This window comes from Ciconia boyciana, chromosome 18 (genome assembly GCF_034638445.1).
Source record: "Ciconia boyciana chromosome 18, ASM3463844v1, whole genome shotgun sequence".
NCBI lineage: Eukaryota > Metazoa > Chordata > Aves > Ciconiiformes > Ciconiidae > Ciconia > Ciconia boyciana.
In genome coordinates this window covers 3,016,011-3,032,877 of record NC_132951.1, presented here as the reverse complement: position 1 = coordinate 3,032,877, position 16,867 = coordinate 3,016,011, and the positions used below count along the sequence as shown (strand labels likewise).

Genomic DNA, 16,867 nt, shown 5'->3' with positions numbered 1-16,867 from the left:
TTCTGAAGATGTGCCAAAGCCAAACAATCTGTAAGCCTTTTGTAGCGCTCCCTGGAAACGGACCACAGCGTTCTCGCTGTGTTCGCTCCGAGCTAGAGAATTAGTTTCCCATATAGAGTAGTATGAAAGTAGATCTGTCCTTGACCTCTCTCGATTTCTTACTAGTTTCTTACACATAATAAATACAAGAATGTACATCTTTAAAGTGCTTTTAAATGCAATGTCCTTTTCTCAAACTTTCATACATCAGTCCGTTGTGTTTACACCTGCTGTTTGCATTTGTAGTTAATGTGTCTTTGTCTCATTTGCATCATGCTCTCCAGTAGAGTTAAGAGTTCAAGCAAGAATAATCTGAGTTTTAAAAATACTGACTTACTTTGAAAACCTTAATACAGTTCAACACTATATGCTGGGCTTCTAGAATGGTTGAGTGTGCAAAAAAAAACCAACCTGACTTTTCTCCCCACAACACTGGCTAGTTAAGAGTGTAGAAACTGGTGATCTCTTTGGAGTTTTCACTTACTGCATCCAATGGTTTGGGGCTACAGTATAAAGCAAGAGTAACATGAATGAGTTCTCAGGACTTGAATTTTCCATTCCTTTTGCTTTTTTCCCCCACAAGCCTTCAGAATTGATCACTAGAGGCAGTGTCAGAACACTCAAAACCCCCTCGCTTTGTATCTTTTCTTGAAATATAGCAAGAAACAAGATGTCATCTTCGCTCTGAACTTGGAATTGGGTATCTGTTGTCCTTTCTGACAGCAGGATCACACCTGGGGTTTTTCTTCAGCCGTACATTAGTATAGCCAGTCTTTATGGTTGTGTATTAAGCTATTATCCATGCTATGCTTATCCAATTAAATAGCTTTTAGTTAATTAGGGTTTTAAATTTAATTCATTTTAAGCAGTTCAGTGAGATGCAGGTGGCTGCATATTCTGGCGTGACTGGGGCTGGCAGTGGTGGGGATGAGTGGCAAGGTACGATTTCTGCAGTGGGTTTTGTGGTTAGGGTGACAAACCGAAGCTGAATTCTAAGCCTTCGGATCGGGCTGGTTTTTCTGTGATGTTCCAAGGCCACCACTCCAGAAAGTGACATGCAAAGAAGATTTTTGAGAGACTGATTTTGTACCCATTTTTATTGCTGTGTTACATATGCAGAACTGGAGAAATCTGTGAAGTATTTTGTGGGGGAGGTGTTTTGTGTGTGCTCCTGATAAGTGAAAACTTCTATATAATGCTCTTCAGAACAGTTTGAAATTGAGATATTCATGTGGTCGACTTCAGTATATTTTTTAGATGTCTAAAATACATCTTTCAACACATTAAAGCCAAAAAAATTGAATTCTTGTCCTCACTTACACTTATCAGATGTTCTATTGTTTAATTATGTATATGAAGACTGAGTATTAAAAGTGGGAGAAAAAGTTTACTTCATCTTACCTCTAACTTTCTGGTGTTACATGTATGTTATGATATACTTAAAATTTTGATGGATGGCAAGTCTGATCGTGGCTTTAGCTTTCATACGTTGTTGCAGCAACCAAGGAACATTGATGTGACGCATCCTAAGAGATTCTCCACAGGTCATCGTGAGCGGTCACGATATGAAGGCACGTTTAATCCGCCTCTGTCGTATGCTTCAGAAACTAAGAGAAGAAAACAGGGAATCCTGACTTGTTTTTTGAGAAAAGGGTATGACATGCATTGTTATAGTCCTTTATCTCACACAAATTGTCAGGACAAATATACCAGAATTACAGGGAGGAACTTTCACATCATGAAATGTAAGTATATTGCCCACATTGCATTTAAAACTTTGCAATTAACTTGAGATCACCATTCAGACAATGGATACTGTTATCATGTAGTAAGTAAAAAATATTTAGGTTGGGGTTGTTTTTTTTTCATTTTGTTTGGATACTTTATCAATATAAAATTATTTTATAAGCAAAATAGTTCCCTTATGGTTCTGAGCTTTCTGTTTGCAGGTATATTAAGGCTTATTTTGGTTCTAGGGGTTTTGAAGATCTCGAGATTCCAGTGTGCATATTAAAAGGTGTATTTTTGCTCTTCTGTTCCAAGTGGTAAGTTAAACTCTTATTTTAAAAATTAAACCAAACTTTTTTCAAAAATGCCATTCCTACCCCTCAAACTTTCTTAAATAGGAATATGTTTTTTGTTTAATCTTGGTTTGGTCTGTTAGGGTGACCATTAGTTATTTGTCAGTAATTTGGGGACTTTTTGTATGTGCATAAAAGAATTGAAGACTAACTACAGTGTTCTGCAGAGTTAGCCAATGTCCAAGTTCTTTGCAGTAGACTATACTAATCCATGTTAATATAACAGTATTTTAAAGACCTTTCTTATAATTCTGGTCTATGTTTAACCATTTGTTTAGTACTTATATTAGAACTGGGAAAATTTAGCTATTAAAAAAAAATAAGTTGATGTGTTAGTAACAAGAGCTTAATTTTTCACACTGATGTTCACATTTCACTATCTGGCTAGAATGTCTTTAGTCTTTTGTCTTTAAAACTGTGAGGAGATTAAATCTTGATCTATGAAAAGAAATTACCTGTCTGTATTCATGCAAACACTTCTTTGCCTTGTTCCCTAGATTTCCCAGGAAGCCTGCCCTTGGTTGTACTTCTTGCAATCAAGACTGGAGTCACCAATTCTACCGCCTTCAGCAGCCCCCGTTTGCAGCCTGTCACAAGCCTCCCTCTAGCAAAAGCAGCATCGCAGGAACTGAACCTGGAGCCTTCTCTCCCTCCAGAACCCTGACAAAGCTCAGTTTGTATCGGAACAACTCGACTACAATTTCTGCTTCGTGGCTTTCCAAACCTGAATGGTCAGAAAATTGTTCGGTATCTCCGAATATTGCTCAGGAAATGTGACCCAATATGTTACTCAGTTTCACTAACCTGACCATGCTGAATTTAACAGGCAATAAAATTAATAAGATTGCAGGTGAAAGTCTGAAACATTTATCAAAGTTAGCTTTGATTTACCTGTCTGGTAATAGCTACTTTATCAAGAAATGTGTTCAGTGGCATATCTCCAACACTGAAACTACAGTCCAAGGAACTGTTCATGTTGTCTTCAAGATTTGGGATTCTTTCTGCTGGATAGTAAATAGTGCAAGTTCAGTTTTCTGAAATAAATAGGAAACACAAAGTAACTTCAGATAATGAAAACTCACAAAACAAGAGTTAAGCACTGCTATAAAATGTTCTGTATGATCTGAACGCCAAAGATGTGGGTATTATAGAGATTCTGACTTAATTTATAATTTTATATGTTAATGCCTCATATCATTTTAAGTGATTTCTGATAATGTTACTGGGTATAGTACTGAGCATTAAAGATGACAATGTATTCTAGATACCGTATTATAAATCTATTACCATACTAAGCGTATTGCCTAGGATAATATTGAAGAGTAAGAGGAGGATGTGACTGAGCTTATACTGTAAAAAGCATAGCAAAGTGCCTGTTTCTTCTGTTTTACGGTGACAGTTTGACTGTTAAAAGTCCATAACATAAAGTCATCCAAAGAAAACTGCTGTTGTAACTGTGGATCTTCGTATGAAGGAAATGGAGTGTCCCTTCTGGATGAAGGCCATATTAACTGAAAAGATTACCTAATTAAAATGCTGCTTTTCTTTTTTCCAATTCATAAATGATCCCAAATCTTATGATTAGCTATTCTTGTCCCCCAGACGGCAGACAGAAAATTACTCAGTGTTTGGGTAGAATAAATGACAAAAATAAGCTAGTATTTTGGTAGTTGAACTATATTAAATACAGTCCGTATGGCAAAAGGATGAATTCCAGAAATTGAAAGACTCATAATGATAGAAATAAGAAATGCAAATGGAGTTACCTTTAGTCTTCCCTTTTTACTTTGCAGGACTGAGTCTCTCCATACACTTCACCTTGCAAGATTGTACTGTTAGTTATCTAAAGCATATTTAGACATTTAAGTGATAGATTTTTCTAGGGATGCGCTTTTTTGTTTCACAGAGCTGCTGAATGCTTCCCTCCTGGAAGAGGCTCTAGTTGTAACATCTCAAAGGCCACCAGCAGTGAAAGGAATGGCTCTTGGGAACATCTCTGACTTTCAGCTGTCCTCAGTAAGATGCTACCTGCTCGGGCACGTTTCCTTGAGGGTTTAGTACGTTATTTCATATTGTGCTTTTCAAAACACCTTTTGTGACAGCAGGGATAGTTGTGATATTTTATGCACCCTCCTTCATTCCCCAGCCTGCCTCTTCAGTGGAATGCTGGTGTGCCCAATGAATGCTGAACACAGTCACATTGCTGTTGCAGAATTACAGGATGGATTTATTTGCTTCTCTGTGCTAATTATAAATCTACTTTCAAATTACATCTTTGTACTGAAATACTGTCATAGTTTTCTGTTACATCCCTCTGAACTGATTCAGAAATAACATATTTATTATACCGGGGGGGAAAGAACTCTGGGGAAAGCTTCTTAAACTGATGTGTGCAGCAGGGATGATTAAATATTCAACATACAGCATTTGTTAAAATTCAAATGAGGCACTTGAAAGAATGGTTTGAAGCATACAAAGCTCCCAGAATTACCATGGCATTGCATGGAAATCTTACCAAAGAAAAAGCTTACTACTTTTGAATGTATGTCTGTCAGGGAATAACTATAAAAACTGAATTTACAGTAAAATAAAAAATCCTTCATGGTTTTGGTTTCCTTTTTGTTTCCCAGCCACATCAATACCTTTTTTTTTTCCCTTCTAATGTATATTTTAATGTTCTAGATTTTTCTCTTCTGAAAGAAGTTTTCAGTGTTAGAAGCTAATTTTTCTGAACTGGGGCAAAGTTTTAAATGAATTTTGGTTCATTTTGCAGTGTTAGTTCCTCTTCTTTTACTGCTTCTGTTGCTGTGGAAGGTGAAGCAAGATAAAAAGCAGGTGCAACCAGGTAAAGAACCTGCTGCCGAGAAGCAATGAAGTCCTCTTGGCGTGGTGAGAAAGCAACAGAGGAACATAGGATCTGGTGACAGTGAACCGTAAAGCGAGACGCAATAGGGAAATCATAATGCAGAATGGCTGGGGCTTGCTGAGAAATGAAGGTAGGTAGGGCAGATCTCACAGCCAGGGATCTGTAAGTGGAAACTGGAGGCAGCCAAAACCAAGCCCACTTAAGAAATGAAGAGTGCTGCGATGCCGGGGGCGCGTGGACAAGCTCTCACAACTTCACTAGAAAGAACTCCATCAGTTATAATTTTTTTTTAACCAACTACAGCAAATGCAGAGATGTCGGAAAAACCACCGAGTTTTGTGTTGTGGCTAATGAACCACGTAACTAGAAATGCTTGTTCAGAATGAGCCGTTACCTGTGGCTGCTTGTACGGAGTATTAAATTCTGTTCTGCAGTCTTTGATGGCTTTTCATCCCAGTGAGGGCTGTTACCCGTGGTGTTGAAATTACCTTCTTTTGGTTGTAATCATTATAATTCAGTACTAGAAAATCCGAAGGAATTTGTTCTCCATGTGTAGATTTGTCTTGTTTCAAGACAACAGTTAAAAAGTAATTTTAACAGGGACCCGGCTTCCCGCTGTCCTCCTTAACCTGGGTAAGTTTACAGCAAAATGACTTGATGGCTTCCAAACTTCTCACTTGTACATGTGTGTTAATCCTAGAATTATCTTCGCTATATTGTTTGTGTCCTTCTGTAAGATTTAAAATAAAAGTCTTATAATTTTTACAGTATTTTCTTAAAATGTCTAATAAAAACAATCTCTAGTTGCCTGCTGTTTGCATTTGATTGCAAAGTTAAAATCTATGTGTGTAGTATGCTCTAGAAATGGGTTTTCTTTCTGGAAATCTTGGGTTGCGGACATGAACCGTAGAGTCAGTGAAAAATTCTGAAGTGTTTAGAGGTAGAAGAACATGTACTGAATCCTGCTTCCCTTCAGGGGGGGGAAAAAAGTTCAATTAAATAGCCACAACATTGAATGCATTTGTTGAATCATAGAAAATAAGGATTCAATAAATTAATTAAATGGCCTTTAAATACAATGTTGGGAGTTGCACTGTTACTGTGACACAACAGCAAATCCACCCTCCCCTTTCTACAGTCATGCACAAAGAGTTTTGAAAACTGAGGTTAAAAAAAAAAAAGTTTTCATGTGTCCCAGCTTTGGAGGAGATGACTGGAACCACGGGCACATCCATCTTAGGACTCTGGCACTCTAAAGCCACATTTTGCCATGGATTTTAAAATACAAGTTTGCTCCCAGAAAAAAAATAAGACGGCAGGCCTGACGGTTGCTGCATGCAGCTCTTTTATTTTCATTTGTCTTTACAGAAATGTGAAGCATCTTCACAATAGTTGCCCAAAAACATCTCGGGTGGCTGGCCGCAGCGCCTCCCAGCAGAACGGGGCACAGAAGGGGGTCTGGGAGAGGAAAGGGGGGAGTTCTCTCTGCCGTTGCTGATAAAAATCCATGCACGAGCTGACCTTGAGAGATGCCAGGTCTCTCACTCAGGGCAAATAAAAATGTCATGTTCTGTATCGATTGAAGTAAAAGGGTATAACAGGAAATAAATATACTCTAACATTTGTTTGAATATTTGGTTTTACTTTAATGCATCATGATATATGGATTTAGTCCATGTTTAGCATATGAAACCGTTTGCGGACACGTAACATGCGATGGAGCCGTTTGTTGGTAAACCTGAAACTATCGCAGCCATCCTCGTTTCTGCCTTCCCCCGGGGCCCCTCGTGTCTCTGCATTGGAACACAACCGTTTCCTTCAGAAAATCATATTTTTCTAAGTTTATTGTCAGCAGTTGGAAGCAACAGCAATCGTTGCCCTCTCCCCACGGAACGTGCAGGGCCGGGGTTGTACCAGGCTGGCCCCCGCCCCAGGTGGGTCCGGGGGAGAGTCCTGCGTTGAGCCCCCCTCTCAGCCCTCCTGTAAGCAGAAACAGCTCCTCTCCATGCCTCAACGTTTCCAGGACCATTACAAAAATAAAATACTTCTGTTTTTACATTAGTATTGTAACTGAGTCTAAAGAATTAGAAAAATTAAATGTTTGTTCTTAGACTTGCGTTGACCACAGGTAAGTATCTACAGGATTTATTTCAACATCCCATTAGAATGTCTGCTATAAATTTACACCGTAGAAAGAATGTCTGCAAAACGTGTGTGGTTTATACACAGAGCCTTCTTTTTAAATACATCTATTTATACATTAAACGAACAGAAGCCTTGTCGAAATACAGTCATGTTGAGGGTTGTTATTTTAGTAGTATCACAAACCACATACAGTCTATACTTCTTTCGGTACGTGGCTTTCCTCTTACGTTAATTATCTCCTCGAATTAAGGGTCAGTAAGAATTCAGCGTGCCCAGCGAGGAAGGAGGGGTACCTAAAGCTGAGCTCCGGCTTTGCAGCCTGCGGGGCCTCCGGCTCGAGGACCCTCGGGCACGTGGCCCTGGGGCCGGCTGGGTTTCGCCGAGAAGCAGGGAGCTGTGCCGGCTGCTCCGCGCTCACGGAGCCCCTTACCCCAGCAGCCAGTCAAAGGAAAAGAAAAATATTAAAAACTGCTCTTTTCCGAGTAGTGAAACACGTGCAGGTAATCCCGTCATCCACACTGCTTGGTTTTTTTTTAAACCTGTAATACTGCTTTGTTTCACTCTCCCTTGAAAGCTAAGTGGGGATTGGAAAATCACCTGTCTGAAATCTAGACAATTAAATATATTAACAAACACTTGAAGAGGCATTTCTGGAGTTATCTGAGCGTCTTGAGGCTTTAAATGAACACAGACCCAACGTGTGCTTTTGTACGTCAACTGCGCTCGCTTTCTAGCCTACAACAACTTCTTTCTTTTTTTATTTTAAATGGTATTTTTGGCATGCTGATTTACAAACGGAAATAAACAAAACATGTATCTGCCTTAGCCAAATAGATAAAAATTTAATAATTAAAAAAAAAAACAAACCACCAAAACAACCCAAAAAAAAAGCATCAGCGGCAGTTCTGTTTGTGCCCCCATCTAAGCGTAGCGGAAGGGTCGGGCTCATTGCTTTTACCTGTGGCACCTCTCCAAGCCCGTGACGTGCCGCCGGTGCCGGTGCCAGGTCCCCCAGGGCCTCGTGGCCAGCGCGTCAGGGAAAAATAACAACGAAAGAACCCACCGCCCCCAAGCCCCATCCAGGAACAGCAAGTTTTTCTCAACACCTTCTCGAGGCAATGCCAGTCTCGGTATGGGTCCTACCCCCACCCTGGGCATCCTCGTTCCTCACCCACGCATTTCTCCCCCCTCGCTGCTTTTCCCACGGGGCGGGCAGCACATCCCCGCGGGCTGGGGCTGCCCCGGGACATCCCACCAACTGTTTAAAACGGCACCTTTAAACAGGTTGGGTTGTTTTGGTTTTTTTTTGTGGGTTTTGTTTTTTTTTTTTTGTAAACAACTTTTATTGGGGGGGTGTCATGGGGAACAAATGGCAAATGTTAATGGCAATAAACCATTCAGCTGACAGCAAGTCCGGGATGGCGGATGGGATTTCATGGCGACGTTGTGCTTTACAAGCTTCTCGTTTAAAAAAAAAAAAAATCACATTGGCGTTTTAATATATGAATGCAAAAGTATATAAAGTTAACAACTTGGTTATTCACTTGGCAGTCAAATAAAACCTTTACACATCAACGTTGTAAGGTGTGCAAAAATAGATGGAAAATACATCTCGTGTTTCTGCTATCGAAAGGTCTCTACGGGTCGGCCGATGCAGACCGAAAGCGGTTGGCCAGCGTATGCTATGCTGCGGCGTATGGTTTAACGCTGTTCTGTACATTCATGCACCTCTGCTGCAGGCGAAGCCGCTCAGACGGCCGGTTCTGCTGGGTTATAAAGCCGAGCGAGGACGGACGGAGCTGCCGGGGGGGCCACGGCAGGCAGGGGGGAGTGGGCAGAACCCGCTGCCTTTAACGGCGTCGCCGGCCCACGACCCAGGGGAGGGCAAGGAGGGGAAGCCACATCCAGGCTGCGCAGACCGGGGGGTGTCAGGCCCCGACGTGCCCCTGGAAGGAGGGGAAGGGGCTGAGCCGAGCCGCTAACCCACAACAGCCAACGCCGCGTGTCCCCAGTCCCTCGTCCCCCTGGGCAGCCCCAGGCAGCCCAGCTCCAACGGCAGCTCAGCGGGGAACGCAAACCCAGGGGCACCATGGCCGCAGCCGAGGCTCGGGCTAGAGCCGGGCGTGCGTGATGACAGGCATTGCGGCAGGGACGGCAGGGCTTTCGGTCACCTGGGTTTGGTGTGTTTTGGTTTGTCAGATGCCGAGACACGCTGGAGGCAGCGCAGCCCCTGCCATGGCACCGCAGGGGGCTGCATCGCCCCCGTCCTGTCCCGTCCCATCCCGTCCCATCCCATCCCATCTCATCCCATCTGTCCCATGGCCGCCGGCGAGTCCTTCCCCGCCTCCCGGCACAGCCCCGAGCGCTCCTCTCATCGATGCCCGTAACAGAAAACCAAGAGAGGATGAAGAACATGAGTTGGGTGAAAGAGCAGAAGTTTGGTACCCTGGGAGATACCTGGAGGAGGAGGAGGAGGAGGAAGAGAGCAGGGTTTCGGTGCAGTTTTGCTCTTGTATTGACAAGCCCCATCAAATGCAAACAACCTGCATCATCTGGGGACGATATTAAACGCGGTCCTCCTGCTCACACAGGGTCATTTGTCGTCTGGTCTCAGCCACGTCCCACCAGCACCAGCGAAGACTTTCTCACTAGTTGCGGTATTTGTATAAAAAGTTAAAAGCCACGGGGCGTACGACCGCCGGCCATCGGTCTGTCCGGCTGTCCCGTCCCTCCGGGGGGGGGGGTCTGGGCATCCCTTCTGTGGCGCAAAACCAGGCTGGGCATCGCCTTCCCCCGGGGCAACGGGGACCCGCGGGTGGCAGCAGCCTTCCCCTCCGGCTGGCCGTCCTCTTCTTCACCGCCTCTCCCCGGAGCCTGCCGGCCCTCGGCGGCGGCGCAGGGGGGCTGCTCACAGCTGGGTCTCGTCGCGCGTTTCGGGGTTGCAGGGGCCCAGCTTGTTGCTGCAGCTGCTCTTGCGGCTGTGGCCATCGTTAGCCACGTGGGCCAGCGGGTCGGAGCGGATCAGGTACCTGCGGGGCACAGCCCGGTTACGCCGCTGGGACCCCTCCCCGGTTTTCCCATGGCAGGAGGGAACTGTGCAACCCCTAAATGGGGGTCTGGCCCATCCTCAAGGCCGGGACATGCGGGGATGCCCCACAGCGCTGTGCTGGGAGCTGCTGCTCGCGGCGGTGCGGCAGCTGTTAAAATAACGAGGAGTTATCGCTCCTGGCGCTGCACAGTGGCGAAAGCCAGGGGAAAAGCTCCGCGCTGGAGCAGTGGTGAGCGAAGGGCTGGGGCGGTTTGGGCACGGCTCAGGAACACGGGGAGGGGGAACGGCCTGGGAAGGAGGCAAAACCCGCAGGTCTCTACGAGAAATCACAGCAGGCAATGCAATGGGGGCAGCCCCCAGCGAGGGGGCAGGTCTGGGGGCACGGGGAGCACTCCTGCCTTGGGGGGGAAGCCCAGCTGAGTGGCTCCGTGTCCCTGGGGCCGCGGGCGGGCGGGGACAGCACCTACACGATGTCGTTGAGCTCCAGCCGTGTGTCCGGGGGGGGATTGATCAGGACGTAGGACAAGGTGTTCTGGTGGTCGTTCATCTCGTCTGCGAGAGGAGGGGAAAGGGCTGGTGAGGGACGCCCCGACGGCCGCTCTGATGAACACCCCGGTGGCCCTTGCTCCTGCAGCCCCGCTGCAGCGTCCCCAAGAAGCTGGCTCTGAGGGGTCACAGCTCATCCCCAAGGACAGCAAATCAGTCCCTTTATGGAGGGAGGCCATGGGCAACAGCGTTGCTGCTAGGAGAGCATCACTGCCACCTCCCTCCGTGCCTCCCCAGCCGCTCCCCCACCACAGCATAGCCCAGGGGACTGGCAGACGTAATTCTTCAAAATCCCCACTCCCCCCCCCCAAAAAAAAAGTAAGATGTCTTACCTTGGTTTAGTGCAAAAAAGGGAACAGGTTAGTCTTGCCACGTTAGGTATAGCGCAACAACTCCAACCACCGGGTCAGGGCAGCCAAACCCCCCCCTGGGCCGCTCGAACGCTCTGCCCACTTCTCCCCTTCTTGAATTACTTAATTTAGCATAATCCAGCAAGAGGATTTAGTTCAACGATTGCTTCTTTCTCCTGCCCAAGGGAAACCGTCTCTGTCGAGTTTCAGAGCCATCGATGCCATTCAGGGATGGCTCCAAAGTACGGTCATCTCCTGGGGGGGCTCGGGGCCACTGAGAGCTGCACCCATGGGTGCTGCGCGGGGCGAACGGGCGACCTCGAGGCCAAGGGTGGCCCTGCGCTTTCCGAAATAGCTGAGAACAAGATCATGGGTGAAATGAATGGGGGTGCAAGGCTGCGGGCGGCCAGGGAGGGGCTGGAAGCTGCGACAAATAACACCATTTACAGACTGAGTGACCGGGTGCAGATGGACAGGATGGAGAGGGGACGGACAGACGGACACCAGGGGCAGCACGATGAGCGCGGTAGGACACCAGCTCGCTGCAAGGCTTGTCACTGGGACACCAGCTCGCTGCAAGGCTTGTCACTGGGACACCTCTCTGGGCTATCAGAAAGGCCCCTGTGAGCAGCATCGGTGCACGCCAGCTGTTTGCTGATCTCGGACAAATGGAGCTCGGTTTGGTGGGCAGCGGGACCAGGGACCGGCTGCCAGGACAGGCGTTAACTCGGGGCTTCTCCCTGTGACCTGCCCTGCCGCTCCCACCAGCCCGTCCCTGCTGTCCCCCTGCCCCGGCCGCGATCCGGAGCAGATCCCCCGGTCAAAGGCTGAGCTGCCACACGGCAGGACACGGGCCGAGTCCCCTGCCATAACAGTGCCCGCAGGCGCACGATCGCCCCGGGCACGGCGGGGTGGCCAAGCCAGCCTGTGGGCGAGGAGTACCGCTGCTCTTCGGTGGGGTGAAACCTCTGAAGTGGGGCTTTTCTCCAGCCCTGAGATGAGCCACAGCAGCCACCTAGCCTGGCACCCCGGAGAGGGATGCAAACGGGTCCCCCCCCGGCCTGCCTTTGCCATGCGTTTGGCCAGGGCATGTCCAGATGGACGCCGGGGCATCCCTGTGGCTGGACCGCGCTGCTACCGCACACGGAGGAGCTCGCAGGGGGACACGAGACCCTCGGTTTGCTGCTCAGACACCTCCCTGGCACCTCTGAGGCCACAGAAGGTGCCGCAGCCGGCGGAGGACTGGGACCGCCCGCAGGGAGATGCTGTGCGGGACCCCCCGACCTGTGCCGGGGTGCCCAGCCCCAGGTGCCGGCCGGTCCCTGGAGCCGCTGGAGAGCTTTGGCCATCCTAGTGCTCAGCCTTACAGCGAGGTGGGGACAGGGGGTGGCAATGCTGGGGAGCGGGTGGCACACAGACCCCGGGACCCGACGGGAGACACGGGGGTTTGCCATGACGGGGGGGAGGCGGGGAAGGGCCCTGGCTCGCGGCAGGTTTCCCTGCTCCATGGAAGCACCTTTTCCTGACCCCCATGCAGCTGAGCCAGGCACTGCTAAGCCCACCAAGTATATTGCCATACACGGCACAGCGGCAGGGCTCAGCCCAGCAGCACCCTCCAGCAATTTGGGGTTTTTTTGGGGGGGAAGCTAGCGCTGAGCTCCAGCTCCCACCCCCACGCAGCCCCCGGCAGCGATGCCGCCGCGTCAGATGTTCACCCGTGGGGTCTCCTGGCTTAGCAGGGAGTGAACTGATGGTGCTGGGCCCCTCTGCGGCAGGACACGGGCTCTCACTCGGTCCCAGCTCTTCTGCGGGAGGGGGAGATACCAGCGGGGTCTGAGCTCTGCCCAGCACCCGCCGGCCAGCTGGCAATATACTCTGCTGTTGTGGGGCTTCCATGAGCCCCAGCGGGGGCTGCTTCTCTGATGAAGGACACAGTTCATAGGAAAACGCCAACTTTTCACCTTAAGCACGGGCTAGTGAAGCCCAAAATACAGCTGAGTCGGGCTACTGCTAATCTCTAGGCTGCTGCAGTAAAAGGGGCCTCTCCAGCGCACTTTACGCCCCTGCGTAAAGGTGTAAATGGTGCAGTAACCCCGCAGCTCCCGCAGACGCCAACAAGGTGCCCCGGGGCATCTGCAGCACGGGCGGCGCTTGCAGCCTCTGCTGCTGCCTCGCGCCGAGCCCAGCACCTCCCCGGTCAGAAAACAGGGTCTGCGAACGCTAGAGAGTTGGCCAGCGGCACAAGCCAAGGATTGCGAAGGGCTTTCCAAGCGCTGCCTTGCCCTGAGCTGTGGCTGACCCACAGGCAGCTGAGAGGCGAAGGGGCCAGGGCAGCAGCTCCGGCATCACCTTGCAGCACACACCAGCAGCTCCGCTGCGCTTGGCCTCCCGCGAATCCCCTCCTCGAATTGCCACTGGCTTCACAGACCAAAACCGACTTGAAAGCAAAGGAGGGAGGGGTTTTTTTAACAACAGGGCTGTGATTTCCCCTGTGAGAATTCAGCTTAGAATTCAGAAAAGTGTCCCTCAGGTTTTTATCTCCGTGACTTTACCAAGCCCTGCGTTTGCACCGCCGTTGCAGGATGGCCTTTTTGTTTTCCAATACCACCCAACAAATTAGTGCTTGAAAGGCTCGGGTATCTAAGGTGAAAACCGGCAAGGGTGTGGATTGGGCTTAGCTGGCATGATCTTGTTGTACGCTGCACGCCGTGAGTCACGCGGGACTCCCAGGGAAAGGGAATTACCTTGCAAATATCCCAGGTTTACCCGATTCATCACATCACTGGCTGTTAAATTTGCTACATCCTCTACAGAACATACAGGGAAAGGCACAGACATAAACAGAGAGAGAGAGAGAGGTCAGCAAGCCATGATTCGGCAAATATCAGAGACGAGCTCCTCCACTGCAGCAATAAAATGAGCAAAAGAAAAAGAAAAGGGGGACAAGGCAGAGCAACGTGTTCTTCCAAAACGCCACGGGTGTCCAGACACTGACGGTGACACACGGTGACAACACACTGTCCCGGGCACAGCCGGCCGCAGAGGTGCTGCAGGGGCCGGGGAGATGCCGGACGCCCCGCTGTGCCCAACGCCCCGGTCCCGGCCAGGCATTGCCCTCCCGCCCCGACGGGAGACGGGTCCTGCACCCCCCCGCTGCCTCTTCGCTTGCCGGAGCTCCCCCAGTTTGCTCCAGCCAAAATTTGCCGGATGGGCCAGGCGAAGGATGCAAACTGACGCTAACCCAGCCAGCGGTGCCCCGAGCACCCCGGTTGCAGGGCGGCCCCTTGGGACCCTCAGCCAAGGCCGTTCCGGCGGGGAAGCTGCCTCCGCCTCAGCCTCTGCCTGCGCTTGCAGGGATGCCACGCTGTGGCCTGCCCTCAGCGGCACACGCTGCCGGCAGCTCTTGCGTAGGGTGCACGGGCTGTGCTTCGGGTGCACCCTGTTTCCCAGCTTCCCGTGCCTGGCAGCTGTGTAAGAGGCAGCGAATGCCATCGGCCGTGCTCCAGACTCTGCGACAGAGCTGCAGGGAGCTGGAAGTCCCTCAGAAAAAGCAGCAGAAACTTCTGGGACCAGTAATGTAGGAAAAAAACGAGAGCAGGGGATACACCGCTGCAAGCAGTGGCCTGGCACGCCCTGCATCCCCCCTGTCCTACCGCAAGCCAGACCCCCTGCCTCCCTCCCCGCGGAGGCCGGCTGATGCCCACAGCCAGCTCATTTGCCCTCCACTCCAAACTCCCTCCTGCGCTGCATTTCTTTACGTTTTCTCCTCCTCTTTCACGTGCCTAAAGGGCTGCGAGGGAGAAGCCAAGATGGGAGAGGAGAAATCCCCCCCCCCCCGCCTCCTGAAATCGGCTCCCGTCCCAGCCGGGGCGCAGTGCCAGCGTGGGTGCGGGCAGGGGCCGGCGCAGGGCGGACGGACGCTCTTCGAGGATGGAGCAAACAGGCAGCAGCACAGAATGGCTTAAAAGAAAGAAAGGAAGAAAAGAAAAAGAAAAAACCAAACCAAACCAAACAAACCAAGGAAGCTGTGGGCTACAGACTTTGTCGTAACCAAGGGGTGGGGAATCGTCCGGAGGGAACACAGACGCCAGCACCGACGGGCAGGTGAGAAGCTTCACGAGAAATGTGGCTGCACGGAGGGACCCTGAGCGCTGTGGACGTCCCGGGGCCATGCGGGCTCATCACAGCCGGAGACGCTATAGTTTCACACGCAATGAAGCAAACCACTCAGCCCTGTAGCTACCGAAATGTTTTCCATTGAAGAGTTTTATGAAGGATTAAAGTCTATAACAAAAGGGGTTTGCGCCAGCTGACGGGGCTTCACCTCTCCCTGCCGCACTCGGGGGGCTCTCGGGCAGAAGGGTTTTGCTGGCTTGGAGTCAGCGTGTCCTGAACCACCATTTCTGCACGGCCAGAAAGCCGGGGGCGAGCGGGGCATTGCGCCGAAGGCTGCACGGCAGCGCTCGGTCCAGCTGCAGGCAGAAGGGACAGAGTTACTCTGCCGCTACAAACTCCTGCCTGGCCCCGTCCCAGAGCCCCGGCACGGGGGTGGCTGCCCGCAGTCGGCCGGGGGACGGCAGGCGAGGGGGCTCTGCGCTGCGGGACCCCAGCCTTGAACGCGCTCGTCTGCAGAAGCACAAGCAAGCCAGGGAATGAGGCACCACTTGGAGCCGGGCCTGGCAGCACCTGCGGGGTTAGGCTTGGCTTGGGGTTAGGCTTGGCACGGGGTTAGGCTTGGCGCGGGGTTAAGCTCGGCTTGGGGTTAGGCTCGGCACAGGGTTACCTGAGGAGCCCGCGAGCGGGATGCATCACCGCAGAGAAGCGCAACCGAACGGCACTTACCGTACCCGGTTGTGGGCAAGCCCAGGTGCTTCATACGGTTTTTGACGAGCTCGGAAAGCTCCTGCCTCTCGGAGCGCCGGTACAGGCTGAGGCGCTGCTGGCTGATCCACTCGGCTGTCTTGCTGGAGTGCTTGTTGCCCTTCCTGCTCAGCCGGCGCGCCCATTGCATGCTCTTGCGCCGCAGCAGCGGGTGCTCAGACTGGTCGCTGGAGCAGGAGTTCCTGTGGTGGCCGGTCTTGATGCCCCAGTGCTCCTTGACGTCCTTTGTGTCCTCGCAGTCCTCGACGTTGATTGAGATCTGTGACTGGAAGCCCAGCAGGTCACGGGGGGCGAGGGGGAGCCAAAAAGAGCCTGTCCTGCCTCTGATGGGCTGGGATCTCTCCCGTGGGATGGCATCCTTCCTCTGACCCGCACGCACTCTCCCAGCACATCGTCTCTGTAGTGCTAAAACTGCCTGGCCGGCAGATTTGGAAGGAGCACTGTCGTGGGGAGTCTAACGGGCCCCTGACACCTCTCATGACTATCTCTGGGCTGCCCAAGGGACAGCCGTGCCCTTGTCTCCCTCTCTTTCACCTTACGGCAGACATGCTGCCGCATCTCCAATACAGTAATCCCCACTGGTGAGCAGGAATTTATTAATAAAGCAGTTTAAAGCATCTCTAAGAAAGAGGTGGATTGCATTTAATTAAATGTCAACTTTCGGCTCCCTGTAGCTGCTTCCTACAAAGCTAACAACTGAAGGTATTTAGAGCGGAGCCTGGCTCACTCCCCTGCCCCTTATCCCAGCTAATTACACTTCAGGGTGCCGAGGACTTTTGTCTTCCCAGACCGCTGAGGCTCAGCCGGCATCGCCCTTCCACGGGGACAGGCAGCGCCGTGCCGGCACCAGAGGTGACAGCCGGCACAAGTGGCTCTCGGTGGCCGGAGGAGCCGCTGGCCTGAGCCAGGC

At 50.6% G+C, this 16,867-nt stretch overlaps 1 protein-coding gene and 1 long non-coding RNA gene across 2 annotated transcripts in view; one reads left to right on the top strand and one right to left on the bottom strand.

Annotated features, from left to right (window-relative positions):
• The first annotated feature begins 1,355 nt into the window (after nucleotides 1-1,355).
• LOC140661259 (uncharacterized) lies at nucleotides 1,356-5,663 on the top strand. The gene is made up of 3 exons (XR_012045686.1): nucleotides 1,356-1,692; nucleotides 2,016-2,084; nucleotides 2,618-5,663. It is a non-coding gene; the product is annotated as an uncharacterized lncRNA (long non-coding RNA).
• A 3,794-nt stretch (nucleotides 5,664-9,457) lies between these two features.
• Nucleotides 9,458-16,867, bottom strand: part of KCNT1 (potassium sodium-activated channel subfamily T member 1) — a 90,293-nt gene continuing 82,883 nt past the window's right edge. The window contains exons 29-31 of the mRNA XM_072883466.1: nucleotides 15,919-16,222; nucleotides 10,648-10,732; nucleotides 9,458-10,160 (exon numbers count right to left, since the gene is read on the bottom strand). Coding sequence (XP_072739567.1) covers nucleotides 10,040-10,160; nucleotides 10,648-10,732; nucleotides 15,919-16,222 — 510 coding nt within the window. The 3' untranslated portion in view covers nucleotides 9,458-10,039. The remainder of the gene's footprint in view (nucleotides 10,161-10,647; nucleotides 10,733-15,918; nucleotides 16,223-16,867) is intronic.